Genomic DNA, 14,022 nt, shown 5'->3' with positions numbered 1-14,022 from the left:
ATCCTTGGGATTATACTCTGATATGGTTTTATAATGTTATATTTTGATTATTCACACTTTGATTTTATGTAATAACCTAATTAAAAACAAAATTTTTAGCCTATGTTTTTGGGATGTTACATTACACAAGCAGAGAAGGAGATTTCTTTATTAAAAGCCGAAAGCCTTCTTTCGAAGTTGTGCAAATGATGTGAAGGACATGCTGACCACCATTCTTGGTGCTCATGATCCAATTCTAACTCTTTCTATTCGCAATCATCTTACCACAAAGCTGCTTCCCGCTCTTGCAGTTCATCACGAGATGAAAGGTGTTTCGGAGCCTTTCGTCACTTCAAAACAAGGGGGAGAGGAATCGCAGAAGGCCGATCTCACAAAAGAACTAAAGGTTAATATAGCTTCAGCTTCTGGTCCGAAAGAAAAACTGAAACAAATTGCTCTTGAAAGCGATAGTAATACTGATGAGACTATAGCTGAGGCGCTGCAACAAAAGAAAAGAGATAAAGTGTTAGATGAAAACTTGAAGATCTCTAAAGAAGCTGAGGAAACTGAGCGAAGAAAGAAAGAAACAGAAGACATCCTTCAATGCAAGAAAGCTCTTTTTCCAGAATGGACGAGGGAAGTATTGATCAGTGAGGCTGAGTCACCAAGCTTTTATTGGTTTGAGCCGATTGCTTCATTCGACTGTGACAATTCTGAGGACTCATAGTTTGACATGCCAATTACACAAAAGGCATTTACTTTTCATTGTTTCGATTCAACTGTTGAGGTTTTGTTTCCCAGTCCGAAGTTTGGCCGAGAGCTCATTGATTGGTATTTGAAATCTGGTCAACCTCAGTACCAAACATGGAGTGCTCAAAAGATTACCACTGTCAAAGTTTTGAAGCCGACTCCAGTAGGCAAGTTTGTTAATGTCCATTTCAAAGTAACACGAGGGACTGCAAACTCTGTCTCATTGATATCACTTGCTGATCTTCCCAATCTTAATGCACATGATTGGATTTTGCTTGTCAACATTCTACTCGATCATTCCAAGGAGTATGAACCGATCATAGAACATCTGAAAAGAATGTTGGGATCCTATATACACGAAATTGCTACAATGGATCAGGAGGTTGCAAGAGTTATGAACAGAAAGCTGACAGTCAAGCCGACCCAAAAGCCCTGTGATGAGAATAAGATGAAGATCGGGCAGATTGACTCAACTCACTTGGTTGTTATGTTTACAAAGGGTGATGCTCACAGGTTCTTGTTCTCTTTGGTAGATAAACATCTGTTTTCTACTGACTGCTTGGAGCACATCATCAATCTAATTCATCGGTGCAAGCAGAACTCAGAGGCTGATAAGAAAATTTTTACTGATATGCTTCGGTGGTACATCACCTTTCGGTACCATATGTTAGCTATCATACTAAGAGTTTTCAAGATGGTGAAAAAGCCCTCGGTTCCTAAGATTTGAAGTTTCGGCTCTGAAGACGCAAAGGGGGAGATTGTTGGGCTTATTATGTTGCGTCTTAGGACTTTTTGTATATATCCGGATTGGGCCTGTCCATCCGTGATTATCTCTTTAGGGTTAGAATATATATATATATATATATATATATATATATATATATATATATATATATATATACACATATATATATATATACATATATATGCATGCATGTATGCATTATATTACACACGTCTTTATATTTTATGATTGAGCTTGTAGCCCTAATTACCTCTACAGTCGAAGTTCTTAATCGAGCTCTTCTGAGGTGTTGAAGCTTTAATCATACGACATATTCAAGCCATATTCTCTTTCACTTTACGTTCATTCTTGTTTGCGTACTTAGAATTAATTGATCCTGACAGAACTTTGTTCTAACAGAAACTGTGGCGATGTATTAGAATTGTGTAGCCCTTAAGTAGGTGAGACTAGTGAGTGAGGCCCATTTGATTATGTAGACTGGGTGAGACCCATGGGCGAGGCCCGGGTGGTTATGATAGTATGGGTGAGACCCAATAGAAATTGGATTGATTAAGGTGTTGGATCATGTATAGAGTAAGATGACTTTATGGTCAACAGATAGCATCCGTGTGGTGTTTACGCTCAGGTAGCTAGTAGTAGTTAGAATCTTAGGAGGATTTTGTTGGTTATTGAGCACTATAACACTTTCTAAGTGGTGGGTTTTATGCATAAGAACAATCCTATATGCTCATACAAACCGTAATGCTTGGATCTAGGTTTCTCTATTGTACATGCAATGTATCCAAGACTTACAACCCTAGATCTAACATATATAATTCGAAATTAACATTATAAGAACAGATCTAAGTGTTTACCTCTTTCAAATTGCTTGGAATCCTTTGAATCTTCTTGATCTTGAGCTTAGAGTCACAATTGTAACTCCTCTAGTGGTTCACAAATCCCACAAGCAAGAAGCAATATGAGAGAAGGGAAGAGATGCTAAAATCGGCCCTATGGTTCTCTTGGAATTAAGTGTAGCCGATTTTCATAGCCCAAGGGTCATATTTATACTGTAGGCTACTAGGGTTTCAGTCTAAACCCTAATGGACAACTTAGCCACCAAGCAGCCCAAGGAACCTTCTGGAATAAGGCCTTGGACAAAAATATGATGATCCTTCATCATAATTTCATTCCCCCTTAGCCCAATAGGTTTCCCAGCCCAAAACTCAACTATCACACATTTGACAGTTTATGCCCCTTTATTTAATTAATCTCTTTTAGTCACCAAATTAATTCCTAATTAATTTATGACCAATACTAATTAAATAAATATGATTTCTCCTTTAATATATTATTCTTATAATATATTAATAAACCATAATATTCTCTCTCACTCTCTCCTTAAATTACCTTGCCAAGTTGCTTTGGTGAAGGCAACCCAAAAGGACCATGCACAATCGGGTCAAGTACATACCAAATATAGTTACGGGCTTAGACACTAATCCAACAGTCTCCCACTTGGATAAGTCTACTAACTATATCTCACATATGACTTCAGGATCCGATTAGCAATCGTAGCTCTTAAACGTCGCTGTCAACTCTGATCAGTAACTTGTCCTTCAGATAAGGGATCGTATAATCCTCTGTTCTAGATATCATGCTGACAATACTTATTGTCCAGCACTTGTTCCTCGATTTCTGATTTGTTCGACATAGAATTTAGTTGAACACATCAACTTTATTCTGATCGGGCTCGGCACATAAGTCAAACCAAATCATCAAGTGGCCAAGGTATCACCTTTATGATGGTTTTTGGTCATAAGACATCCTATGTGCTCATACAAACCCTAATGTTTGGATCTACGTTTCTCTATTGTACATGCTTTGAATCCAAGACTATAAACCCTAATTCTAGCATATGGAAATCAATATTAACGTATAATTAGGTTTATGATATTACCTTGATTGTTATGTAGCAATAACAATCCCAATTCCTCCTTGAATTGACTTTGGAAGGCTTAGAGTCACAAGTTTCACTCCTCTAATGGCTTACAAACACCATAAGCAAGAGGATGAAGAGGAGAGAGGATGGAGGCTGCCCAAAACGTGTTCTAACCCTAGAAAAGAAGTTCCCCACGTTTTTGAGCCTTAAGGGTTCTATATATAGTGAGGCTATTAGGGTTATCTAACAAGGAAACCCTAATTTGGTTGCTTAAGCCCTAAGCAACCCATAGACTTCTTTAATCAAGCCCTTGGATGATTTCCTTATGGGCTTCCTATAAGAATTCGTGCACCTCTTGATTTAAGACAATCCATGGCCCAAATTGCAATTATCTTATAATTACAATTCCAGTCCCTTAAGTTTAATTAATCTCTTTTAGTCACAAAACTAATTACTAATTAATTCCTGACTAATATTAATTAAACAATATGATTTCTCCTTTAATATATTATTCCCATAATATATTAATAAATCATATTTAATCCTTTCTCTCCATAATTCATCCTATCAAGTTGCTTTGGTGAAGGCAACCGAAAAGGACCATGCACCATCGGGTCAAGTACATACCAAAATAGTTATGGACTTAGACACTAATCCAACACTTTATTCTCATAGAATAAAAGGAACATATCAACTTCGACTCATATGCATCTATTATTTACCAATTAAATCATGCACAACAATGTGTTTTATAACATCAAGTTACTAATGCGTTTACACATCATCAATGCATAACCAACCAGCAAACAATAACCATATCTCTAAGTTTTAAGACTATATGATATTATCGCTTCGCGATCACTTGAGGTAAAAAGTTGGATTAGTGTCTAAGTCCATAACTATTTTGGTATGTACTTGATCCGATGGTGCATGGTCCTTTTGGGTTGCCTTCACCAAAGCAACTTGATTGGAGAAATAAATAGAGAGATAGGTTATTATGATTTATTAATATGTTATAAGAATAATATATTAAAGGAGAAATCATATTTGTTTAATTAATATTGGTCAATAATTAATTAAGAATTAATTTTGTGATCAAGTGTAATTAATTAAACTAGAAGGGCTGAATTGTAATTATGTGATAGTTACAAAATAAGGTAAGGATTATCTTAAATATAGGGTGAACGAATTTAAGGAGATAATGCCTTAGAATTTGACTAGGATAAGGGTTTCTAAGACTTATCTTATGGTTGCTTGGTGGGCAAGCAACTAGATAAGGATAAGGACTAAAACCCTAATCTTTACACCTATATAAACCCCCTAAGACTCATGAATTCGTCTAAGCCTTCCCAAGAAGTCATAAGAACGAATTCCTACCTCTCTCCTCTCTCTTTATACCTTCTCCACTTGCTTATGGTGTTTGTAAGCCATTAGAGGAGTGACACTTGTGACTCTAAGCCTTCCAAAGTCAATTCAAGGAGGAATTAGGATTGTTATTACTACATAACAATCAAGGTAATATCTTAAACGTAATTATATGTTAATATTGATTTCCATATGCTAGAATTAGGGTTTATAGTCTTGGATTCAAAGCATGTACAATAGAGAAACCTAGATCCAAGCATTAGGGTTTGTATGAGCACATAGGATGTCTTATGACCAAAACCCATCAGTGGTATCAGAGCCTAGCTTGGTTTCAATTGTATTGATGCATTGTATAACTTGAAAATTCGTTTTTTGGGTTTCTGGAGGCTGGACTCGCTGAGTCCATAGCTGAACTCGCCGAGTCCAGGCTTGACTCGACGAGTCAACTCGTTAGATGGAGAGTTTCTCGGGTTTTCTTGCTGTTTTTGCTTATGGATTGTTACCTTATCATATTAGATCAATATAAATCCGATTTTTTGATATATATGACTATATTTTTGATCTAATTGAAGATATTTATCAATTAATAAGATAATTGTTTCCTTATGTGATAATTGATTAATTATTTTGACTAAATTGATAAATTGTTTTGCAAGAAATCATTAAATAAATCAAATATGGATAATTATGTAATTAAATGTTAATTTAGATTATTTTTTATTTGATCCTTGTTGTTATGAAATGTTTCATATTTTCCCCTTTTGGTTTTATAGTTTAAATTTGAACCCAATAGTTTTGTTGTTTTGAAATTTAAATAGTTAAAACCCTAATGTTTTGAAAAAGGTTTCAAAACTTGCCCTCAAGTTTTGGAATTTAAATTTTGCTTAAATAGTTTAATTTTGATCTATATTTAAATTCTAAACCCTAATGTGTTGAAATGTTTCAAAAACTTGCCCTCAAGTTTTGGAATTTAAAAGTTGATTAAAAGTTTAATTAGGAATGTTAAATTCTAAAACCCTAGCATTGTTTTGAAAAGGTTCAAATCACACCCTTATGGTTTTATTAATTAATTAAGGTGTATACTTAAGAAGTTTAATAAATCCATAAAAGTTTAGGTTTAAAATTTAATTGAATTAAAAGTATAATTGTTAAATTAGACCACCTAATATTTTAAAAGTATAAAATACACCCTATACTATATATAACATTAAAAGTCTAACATTATATATATGTATGAGTAAAAGTCAGTCTTACCGTTAGTAGGCCTCATTCACGAAGCTGGTCTATAAGGGGTGTTTAAGGAAATTGCCTATAAAATGATGATTGAATGGGTATCCACTCTTACCCACCGCACTCTTGACTAGTGGAGGGTCGTTAGCCGAACGGGTAGGATAGGACAAAACCTTCCATTATAAGTATAATGAAGTATAAAAGTAACTAAATGTTTTCATAAAATTCCCAATCTTAGTTACTTAGGAAAAAGTGAATTGATGCAATTCCATGAAATTACACTTTGTGCCCTTGTGAAGACGTTAGTGGAGCGTGTGTGGTTTACTGGCACACTAAATGGTTCTAAGCAAAGGTAGCAAAGGGTGACTCAATGTTTGTCATAGTTCGGTGGAGCATGTGTGGTTTACCGGCACATCGAATAGGTGATTGTAACATGTGAGGGCACCATGTAAGTTTGCATGGTTATTCACACCCGTTTTGTGATCCTCGGCATCCCAGTCACAAACTAGAGGGGCATATCGAGATTTAAACATGCCATTGAAAGTTCAATGAATCTCAAAGGATCTAGGAGTTTTCATAGATTTAAAACTTAAATTTCTTTTTCGTTTTTCATGGTGGAAATTAGTGAATCGTCATTCACTTACCTTCAAATGTTCTGCAATTAGGGTTACGACATCCCTCTCCCGAGTTGTAGAATATTGTGTTGGGTCCTAGCCTTAGTGTTTCATTTGGGTGATTTACTAAGGACTCAATCTATCAACTAACTTGAATTCGTTTTTCTCCCATTTTGAAGATGTCAAAGTTCGACAACAATGGTCTTCTCAAATCCCGTGGAACATGTAACATCCCGGAATAGCAAGAGTAGAGTTGAAGGACTAAAAGTGTAAATTTTGAAGGGCAACTCGGCGAGTCCATGGATGGACTCGACGAGTAAGGTCGCGACTTTGGCCGCGAGTCAAGTGGCCTACTCGGCGAGTCCAAAGATGGACTCGGCGAGTAGGTGTTGAGTGGAGAAAACCCTAAATCCGGGGAATGAGCCCTATTTAAAGAACATTATATCCTCTCCCCAGCCTCTTTGATCCCCCTTGAAGTCCAGAAACCCTAGAAAGCATGATTGAAGAAGATTGGAGTGTATTTGGAGCGTGGGGAGGTGTTTGTTGAAGAAATCTTGAAGGAGAAGAGGCTTGGATCAAAGGGCTTTGCTTGGATTCGAGTTTCATTGCAGTTGGGGCATTCTCTTGAAGGTAATATCTCGTTCTTGGGCTATCAATCATATGGATTCATCATTTTGGGGTTTGTGGGGAGTATATCTTGGTATGTTTTAGAGTTTGGAGGTTAGATCTGAGGTTGCTACCTCAGATCTGGAATATTGAAGGCCCAGAGTGCATTAAAGTTCCTGTGTTTGGGTGCTTAGTGAAGCCATCATGTCCCAAACCCTAGCTATAAGTGAATAAGGCCTAGATCTCTTTGGATTCACATAAAGTTTGCCACTTTACGTGATGGATGAGTTGTAGGAGGCTAAATCTATGTTTTGGATCAATTGCATGGTCGGGAATGCTTCTGTATGGATTCAGATCGGTGGTACTCGGCGAGTCACATGGGTGAACTCGACGAGTTGCTTGAAGATGAGCTGGGACTCGACGAGTTGGAAGAACAACTCGGCGATTAGGTTGAAGATAGCCATAGACTCGGCGAGTCTGTTCTTGGACTCGGCGAGTCTTGTCGAAGAGTTCCGATATTCTCTGGTTGAGTTGAGAATCGGTGAGTCAAGGGATGACTCGGTGAGTTGTGTGCGAGAGGACTCAGAAGTTGTGGGACTCGACGAGTCTCGGGGTGACTCGGCGAGTTAGGTCGCGGATTGAGTGAAGTTCTGAGTATGGGAACTCGGCGAGTCATCGGGATGACTCGGCGAGTAGGGTCAGTCAGGGGTTGACTTTGACCTTGTCTTTGACCAAAGGTTGACCAGTGGTTCCCAGGGGTATTTTCGTAATTGTTGATTATTGTTTGAGTTCAGTGCATTGGTGGCTGTCCAATGGTGGAGATCGTATCAGTGATCGGAGTAGCTTGAGTTATCTGTTCAGCCGGCAGTTTTGAGGTGAGTTATCCTCACTATATCACTAGGGTTTATGGCACCAAGGCCAACCTTTTATCGGATGGAAATCCGGGTAGTTGTCAGTTGTTATGATATGGGCCGGAAGGCATTATATGTTGTGGGCCAGAAGGCATTACATGTTGTGGGCCAGAAGGCATTGCGATGTGGACCGGAAGGTCATGGCCTGGAAAGGCGTATGTGTGTGTAATTAGTATGTTGACTGATTCGTAGGGTGATGCTAGTGACCGGTTAGGCCGGTATCTTGGTTAGAGTAATGTTATGTTATGTGATCTGTTGATCGATTTGCTGACTGTGATCTGCTATATGGTTATGTGTTATGTGCAAGGTTGCTTGGTCTGGGGTTTGACCCGATATGTATGGCTGTTCTATGATCTGTTATGTTATGTATGCATTTTATGCTATGGGCCGAAAGGCGATATGTTAGGGGCCGGAAGGCAATATGTTTTGGACCGGAAGGTCTTGGCCTGGAAGGGCGTATATGTGGTTGGTATTTTGGGGGTATCTCACTAAGCTTTCGGGCTTACAGTTGTGGTTTTATGTTTTCAGGTTCTCAGGAGTCTGTGGCAAGGCAAAGGCGAGATCGTACCGTTCCCCGCGTTGATGTTTTATGATTTGAACCTGGGAAAAATACTCTGTTAAATAATGTATTGAAAACCTTTTTGTAACAACGTTATTAAAATGAGTGGTTTTTGAAAAGTTTTAATTGTTTTGAAATTTTGGTCGTTACAAGTTGGTATCAGAGCCTTGGTTTGAGTGAATTGGAGGAACATTCGTGTGACTCCAGTCTCAAATCGAGGAGGTTTTTAAAGAGAGAAATTAAAATGGTTTTCAAATTAAGTAAAAGGAGGACGCGGAGGTACGATCAGCCGGAGCCAGTAAGTAACCCCAAGATACCATACATGATATTTGTCTTATTGAGCTTGATAGAACAACATGCTAGAGTTAGGCTAGGGATCTTCAGGAATTCATGATAATGTTGCCTGATTTGTGATGCCTGTAGCCTAGGGTCCCTTATGGGAGATCCTCAGTGTTCCTCTAGTGGTGAGGGGTTGAGCGTTGTTATGCATGTTTCTCTAGGGTATTGTGGTAGTACTTCATACAAATATGGGTAGGTGTGGAAGGTAGTATGGGCCCGTACTACTGAAAGCACAGAACCCATACGCGTATCAGGGAAACCATGATCTCTAGGGTTGGGTTGCGAGAGTTGGATCCCAGGATTGTGGGAAGTGTCTGAGATTTGGTATGGTGTTTTTTAGTATGGAGATTCCGAGGCATGATGAGAGTGGATCCGGATCAGGATCTGGAGCTGGAGAGCGAGTTCCGGGTGGATCGGTGCCGTCTGAGGTTATCGATCAGATGAGCACGAGCGAGTTGGATGCGAGGATTCGCGAGATCCTACATGATGAGGTTGCTGCATTGTTCCGGGCTGAGTTGCCGGAACTATTTGGGTCGATCAAGACCGCCATGGTTGAGTATTTTGATGACCGCTATGCGGCTCTCGCAGAGACGGCTGCCGCGGTGGCTACAGCGGCTGTAGCAACGGCAAGGGGAGGAGCTAGTCGGGGTTTTAAGTATCGGGACTTCTATTATACGAAGCCTCCCACATTCGATGGAGTTCAGGACCCGGTTGTTGCTATGAGATGGTTATCAGACGTGGAGGGGTGTTTCTCCACGTGTTTATGCCCTGCTCATCAGAGGGTGAGGTGTGCTCTGAACCTGTTGAGGCTCGGGGCGAAGGGTTGGTGGAGATTGACCACGGGGTCATATTCAGATGCGCAGAGGGCTGCGGTATCATGGGATCAGTTCCGAGAGATGTTCATCACTCGCTATGTTCCGTAGGATGAGAGGGAGAGATTGGCTCGGGAGTTCCTTGAGCTGAAGCAGGATTCGGAGTCGGTGACTGAGATCACCAGGATGTTCACTGAGAGGGCGACGTTTTGCCCTGAGTTCGTTTCGGAGCAGGCTCAGATGTCCCGATATCTGAGTATGCTCAAGGGGGATATCAGACAGTTTGTGTCTGCACAGAGGTGCGAGACCTTGTTGGAGTTGCAGGAGGCCGCCAGGCGGTGTGAGTTAGAGGTTGAGTTGCAGTTGCGTGAGCTGAGGCGGGCTCCGATGCAGTCGCAGCCGGCGCCGAAATGGTCCAGGACCGTTGATGTTAGAGTGGGGGATCGGAGCGGCCACACTTGTGGGAAGTGTGGGAGGGGTCACACCGGAGTTTGTTGGTTCGGTGGTGCATGCCGCAAGTGCGGAAAGGAGGGGCACTATGCGCGGGATTGTCGGCAGTCAGTGCCGATTTGGGATTTGAGGATTTGTTATCATTGTCGTCAGGATGGACATTTGAGGGTCAACTGTCCACAACTTTCTGCAGGACCGGTGCAGGCTCTAACGCCGACCACTTTGAGGATTTCAGGTGGAGGTCAGGATGGAGCGGAGCCCCCAAGGGCTCAGGGTCGTGCTTATCAGCTTGTGGCAGGGGAGGTCGGAGCAGTGCCAGATGCAGCTGCGGGTATGTTTCTTTCTTAATGTCTTGTTATCTTGCGATTATTGCGGTGTATTGTTGTGCTGGTATCTTTGTGTGGATTTCGATGTGGTATTCGTCGTTTTGCGGGTTGAAGTTTTTTTATGGATTTGTGTTTCGGGTTTTCGTTTTGGTATCCGTTGTTCTCTGAGGGTTTGGTATGATTATAGTTTGGTGTTTTGTGCTATCGTTGGTTATCGATCGTGAGGGTTATTAGTGGAGATGCGGCATTGGGTTGAGTGTCGGGTACCATCTAAAATCGTGGAATGGATAATTGGAGATCGGATTCTTTTGAGCGGATTGATCAGTGAGGAGATGTGTTTTGCTGAGGGTTGCTTATGCTTGTGGGAAGCAGTCAGTGTGTAAGGGTTCTCTTTGTGTAGGGTTGTTCTGGAAGGTCGTTAATGGCGACCGGTGGTTGTTAGTCAGTACTTTAATTGGGGGAGAATTGGAGAATTCTCCGGGAGATCGAGGAGTATTTGAGGGTGCTTAGCTGTTGGGATTCAGTAGTGTTCTGTCAGCCCAGAGTATAGGCTGATAGGAACGAGTGTCAGGCATGCGGGGCGGGATACAGACCTAGGGCATTTGATTGTGGAGGCCTGGAGGCAGGCCGGGATCAAATTTGAGTAGGTAGCCGTGGTTATGTGATCAGAGTATTGGTATGCTTTGTGTACGTGATGTGTTGTACTGCATTAATTCTATGGGATTTATGTTGTGCATGTTTATAGAGTTGGAACCGGAAGGTTCCCAGAGTTAGAACCTGACGGTTCACAGATTTTGGGTGTACGGACCCACAGAGATATAGCCTCGAGTGGCTAATATGTGTTATGTGAGTCGGTCCAGTCATGCTGGAGACTCTGCTGGTACTGTTGGATCAGTTGAGATTGCGGATTGTGTATGTTGCAGTGTGATTGCATTGGAAGGTCTGGCCCCGGATAGTGATCTTGTTTAGTTGAGGTAGTGCATGGGCTTGAGAGTCCCTGCGAGGAGAGTCAGAGTAAGTGTGCTGGATGGATAGCGGACACGCTAAGGGTGGTGTAGCATCGGGCGAGCACCGTGGCATTAGTCGGAGCGACATTGTGGCCGGGTGGATTCCTTGGTAAAGGAAGAGAGAGAGGTAAGAGGTGTGTAACTTCGAGAGGGATTGCAAGTTCACGGAAGTGAAAGCGGCAGAGCAGAGTTATGATTAGAGCAATTCGAGTATGGTTGGTGAGCAGCGTGTTTGCGGCAGTGGATTAGAAGCTCATCCGGTTTGGAATGTCTGCTGAGGTCGCGGAGGGAAATCTGCAAGTGTAGAGCCAAGAGGCTCGGAGGGGATGCAGAGAGAGAGGGAGTCTTGAACTCTCAGTGTGATTCTGATCAGGGTATGGGATGTATAATAGTGGTTCATCCTGGGGGATGTTTGAGGGTATTATCAGTGTATCAGGTTTTCCCAACCTGAGGGTGTTAGAGCTAGTTCAACATGTGTATGCGGTTGCAAGGGGAGAACTCGTGAGGGTTGCTCTGGGATTGAGATTGGGTCTTTCCGTCGTCGTGGAATGGATAGGGTGGGATTCGGATCGGAGATTCGATGGTTCATGGTTTTCTAACCCTTATAGGTCGAGTGATTGTTGAGATTTAGAGCAGAGTTGCATCATGGGTAATTCTCGGTTATTGGGAATGATAATCAGGGGTACAGTCGGTGCCCGGTTCGAGACGGTGGTCGGGACACCGTGAAGGAGGGGAACGAGTGTTCGAGTTTCGATAAGTATGCCTTGAGGGACCCGGTCCGGTTAAGGCCAGGTGGAGCGTAGTAGGAGTATCCTTGGAGTGGAGTTGCTGTAGGCTTCGAGGGCGAAGCCTAATATAAGTGGGGGAGAATTGTAACATCCCGGAATAGCAAGAGTAGAGTTGAAGGACTAAAAGTGTAAATTTTGAAGGGCAACTCGGCGAGTCCATGGATGGACTCGGCGAGTAAGGTCGCGACTTTGGCCACGAGTCAAGTGGCCTACTCGGCGAGTCCAAAGATGGACTCGGCGAGTAGGTGCTGAGTGGAGAAAACCCTAAATCCGGGGAATGAGCCCTATTTAAAGAACATTATATCCTCTCCCCAGCCTCTTTGATCCCCCTTGAAGTCCAAAAACCCTAGAAAGCGTGATTGAAGAAGATTGGTGTGTATTTGGAGCGTGGGGAGGTGTTTGTTGAAGAAATCTTGAAGGAGAAGAGGCTTGGATCAAAGGGCTTTGCTTGGATTCGAGTTTCATTGCAGTTGGGGCATTCTCTTGGAGGTAATATCTCGTTCTTGGGCTATCAATCATATGGATTCATCATTTTGGGGTTTGTGGGGAGTATATCTTGGTATGTTTTAGAGTTTGGAGGTTAGATCTGAGGTTGCTACCTCAGATCTGGAATATTGAAGGCCCAGAGTGCATTAAAGTTCCTGTGTTTGGGTGCTTAGTGAAGCCATCATGTCCCAAACCCTAACTATAAGTGAATAAGGCCTAGATCTCTTTGGATTCACGTAAAGTTTGACACTTTACGTGATGGATGAGTTGTAGGAGGCTAGATCTATGTTTTGGATCAATTGCATGGTCGGGAATGCTTCTGTATGGATTCAGATCGGTGGTACTCGGCGAGTCACATGGGTGAACTCGACGAGTTGCTTGAAGATGAGCTGGGACTCGACGAGTTGGAAGAACAACTCGGTGAGTAGGTTGAAGATAGCTATAGACTCGGCGAGTCTGTTCTTGGACTCGGCGAGTCTTGTCGAAGAGTTCCGATATTCTCTGGTTGAGTCGAGAATCGGTGAGTCAAGGGATGACTCGGTGAGTTGTGTGCGAGAGGACTCAGAAGTTGTGGGACTCGGCGAGTCTCGGGGTGACTTGGCGAGTTAGGTCGCGGATTGAGTGAAGTTCTAAGTATGGGAACTCGGCGAGTCATCGGGATGACTCGGCGAGTAGGGTCAGTCAGGGGTTGACTTTGACCTTGTCTTTGACCAAAGGTTGACCAGTGGTTCCCAGGGGTATTTTCGTAATTGTTGATTATTGTTTGAGTTCAGTGCATTGGTGGCTGTCCAGAGGTGGAGATCGTATCAGTGATCGGAGCAGCTTGAGTTATCTGTTCAGCCGGCAGTTTCGAGGTGAGTTATCCTCACTATATCTCTAGGGTTTATGGCACCAAGGCCAACCTTTTATCGGATGGAAATCCGGGTAGTTGTCAGTTGTTATGATATGGGCCAGAAGGCATTACGTTATGGGCCGGAAGGCATTATATGTTGTGGGCCGGAAGGCATTACATGTTGTGGGCCGGAAGGCATTGCGATGTGGACCGGAAGGTCATGGCCTGGAAAGGCGTATGTGTGTGTAATTAGTATGTTGATTGATTCGTAGGGTGATGCTAGTGACCGGTTAGGCCGGTAT

General features: G+C 42.1%; 1 protein-coding gene across 1 annotated transcript in view; it reads left to right on the top strand.

Annotated features, from left to right (window-relative positions):
* Nucleotides 1–712: 712 nt before the first annotated feature.
* The window catches only part of LOC111903920 (probable disease resistance protein At4g27220), a 52,851-nt gene continuing 39,541 nt past the window's right edge, over nt 713–14,022 (top strand). The window contains exon 1 of the mRNA XM_042899661.1: nt 713–1,242. Within this exon, the coding sequence (XP_042755595.1) occupies nt 713–1,242 (530 nt within the window). The remainder of the gene's footprint in view (nt 1,243–14,022) is intronic.

The sequence above is a fragment of the Lactuca sativa genome, chromosome 2, assembly GCF_002870075.4.
Source record: "Lactuca sativa cultivar Salinas chromosome 2, Lsat_Salinas_v11, whole genome shotgun sequence".
In the NCBI taxonomy this organism is placed as follows: domain Eukaryota; kingdom Viridiplantae; phylum Streptophyta; class Magnoliopsida; order Asterales; family Asteraceae; genus Lactuca; species Lactuca sativa.
Note: the sequence above shows the minus strand (reverse complement) of the source record. Positions and strands in the feature narration are given on the sequence as shown.